Source organism: Austrofundulus limnaeus, unplaced genomic scaffold (genome assembly GCF_001266775.1).
Source record: "Austrofundulus limnaeus strain Quisiro unplaced genomic scaffold, Austrofundulus_limnaeus-1.0 Scaffold1281, whole genome shotgun sequence".
NCBI lineage: Eukaryota > Metazoa > Chordata > Actinopteri > Cyprinodontiformes > Rivulidae > Austrofundulus > Austrofundulus limnaeus.
This window is the reverse complement of record NW_013953683.1, coordinates 25,240-27,172: the sequence shown is the minus strand read 5'-3', so window position 1 is coordinate 27,172 and position 1,933 is coordinate 25,240. Positions and strand designations below refer to the sequence as shown.

Below are 1,933 nucleotides of genomic sequence, written 5' to 3'. Positions count from 1 at the left end.
GTTCATATGTTGGTCAATTTCAAGTTTGACTTTGCCTCAGAAACAATCATTACTTCACAAACCTCTATGTGACTGTGTGTGTTTTATTTATTTATTTTTAAAGTACCGATTTAAATACCGTTTAGGAACCGGTACCGTTTTGAAAATATCGATTTAGCACCGGTATCGAAATAAACCCTTTCAATATCCAACCCTAGTTCAGACGCAACCAGTGACTCCATCCCCTAGCCAATCAGTGACAAACAGTGTTCTGATGTCACATTTTGGTGTCGACTTGGGCCACTTGGAACCTCAACGAAGCAGGTACTAAAAAAAGGGGCTGGTACCAAGAGTCTGGCCTAATGGAAATGGATTGGAACCGTACCGAACTGTACCAACACTACAGTAAATGGCACTAGTGGAAAAGGGGCAATAAATGTAAGGTTTATGTGAAAGTGTGGGTGGTTAAAAATAATTTCCACATCTAGATTAACACACAAAACAATAGATTAAACAGAATATTTTGTTCCTAAACTCTACAGTAAAAATCTACATAGTAGRATGGTTTTTAGATTAATCTTACATGAATACTCTCCCTGTTTGTTCTCCCATTGGCAATATATTGCATGTTAGCAGTGTGTCAATATTTACCACGCTTCATTTACAACATGCAGCTGGTCACRTGTCAGCCAGGACTAAAACATACTCTGCACAGCCTGTGTTGTACTGAACATGTTATAGTCAACACAGCAAAGCTCTGTGAGTGTTTAAAGCAGCTTTTCTAACAAGTTGCCAAATGCAGAAATTAGTATTTGTGTAAAAAGAGACAGCTCAACATAAACTGTTCTTTGATCAGATTTGTTTTAGTATAAAAGAAAATGTATCTGTCAGAAATGAAACATTGGTAAATTAGCATGTTGAATTAGGGGTTATCATTTCAGAGGCACAGCTACTAATTATCTTTATCAAAAAGCACCATTATATCATCTGCTGACTTTTCATGTCTCGTTTAGATGACACTTCACCAAGGAGGCGTGCGTACAGCACAAACCAGATCACACATTACAACCCAGCCAAAAAAACTTACACATCCAGTGACCCAGGCTCGGTGGTGGCCAAGAATCCACTGAGGAGGTCCAAAGTCCAGGAGCTGACAGGCCAGATGAGTCCTGAGCAGGAAGTTCAGTGGAAGAGCGACTACCAGGTGTGACCAAACATTACCTGTCAAAAGGTTTATTTAACTCSCAACGGCTGATCTTTCTGACTCTGTTTGGACAAGGTTTATGATGTCTGATTAGCATAGCTGGGGCATACATACACACTAAAACCCACTATGTTCTAATAAATCTTATTTTATATGATGATAGAGCTGTCAACCTGTCATGCAGAAATCTGTATTTTAATTCAGAACAGGTTGCCTTATTAAAGAGCCACCTGACCCCTGCCTGGTTTGGAGGATAATCAAGAACAGACTAATGTGCACTTCTCAGTAATTAAGGGCAACATTAATGAATCACAGTTGGGTTTGAATATTACTGTGAGCATATGAGTATGAGTACACAGAATTAACTGGAGGAAACTGTGTCTCCCCTCATTGAGGGTCCATTAGGTCCTGTTCAACTTAATGAATRGATATAACAAATCTGTATTTAAATTAAAGTGCATGAAACATGACACCCTGAAGGCTTTTGGACTTCCCAAACTGAATAAACAATATTTCTGTTACATTTGTCAGATYAGTACTTAGACACACAGTAAGCATTTATTGCATGTACTTTTATTGCGTTCAGAAAATTTAGGATATGTTTGTTGTTTTTTAAAGCAAACTCCTGACATTTATCTCTTGAAACAGATGGTACAACCTGAGCTTTGAGTAAAACACAGAAAGGATCAGAATAACAATTATTTTCTGCTGTTCCAAACCCTTTTATAATCAAGATACAGTGGTTTGCAA

The 1,933-nt window shown here is 38.0% G+C and overlaps 1 protein-coding gene across 2 annotated transcripts in view; it reads left to right on the top strand.

The window, feature by feature from the left end:
* The window catches only part of vwa5b1 (von Willebrand factor A domain containing 5B1), a 77,706-nt gene that overhangs the window by 54,766 nt on the left and 21,007 nt on the right, over positions 1–1,933 (top strand). For both annotated transcript variants that reach the window (XM_014031608.1, XM_014031607.1), the window contains exon 14: positions 993–1,183. In XM_014031608.1, coding sequence (XP_013887062.1) covers positions 993–1,183 — 191 coding nt within the window. The remainder of the gene's footprint in view (positions 1–992; positions 1,184–1,933) is intronic.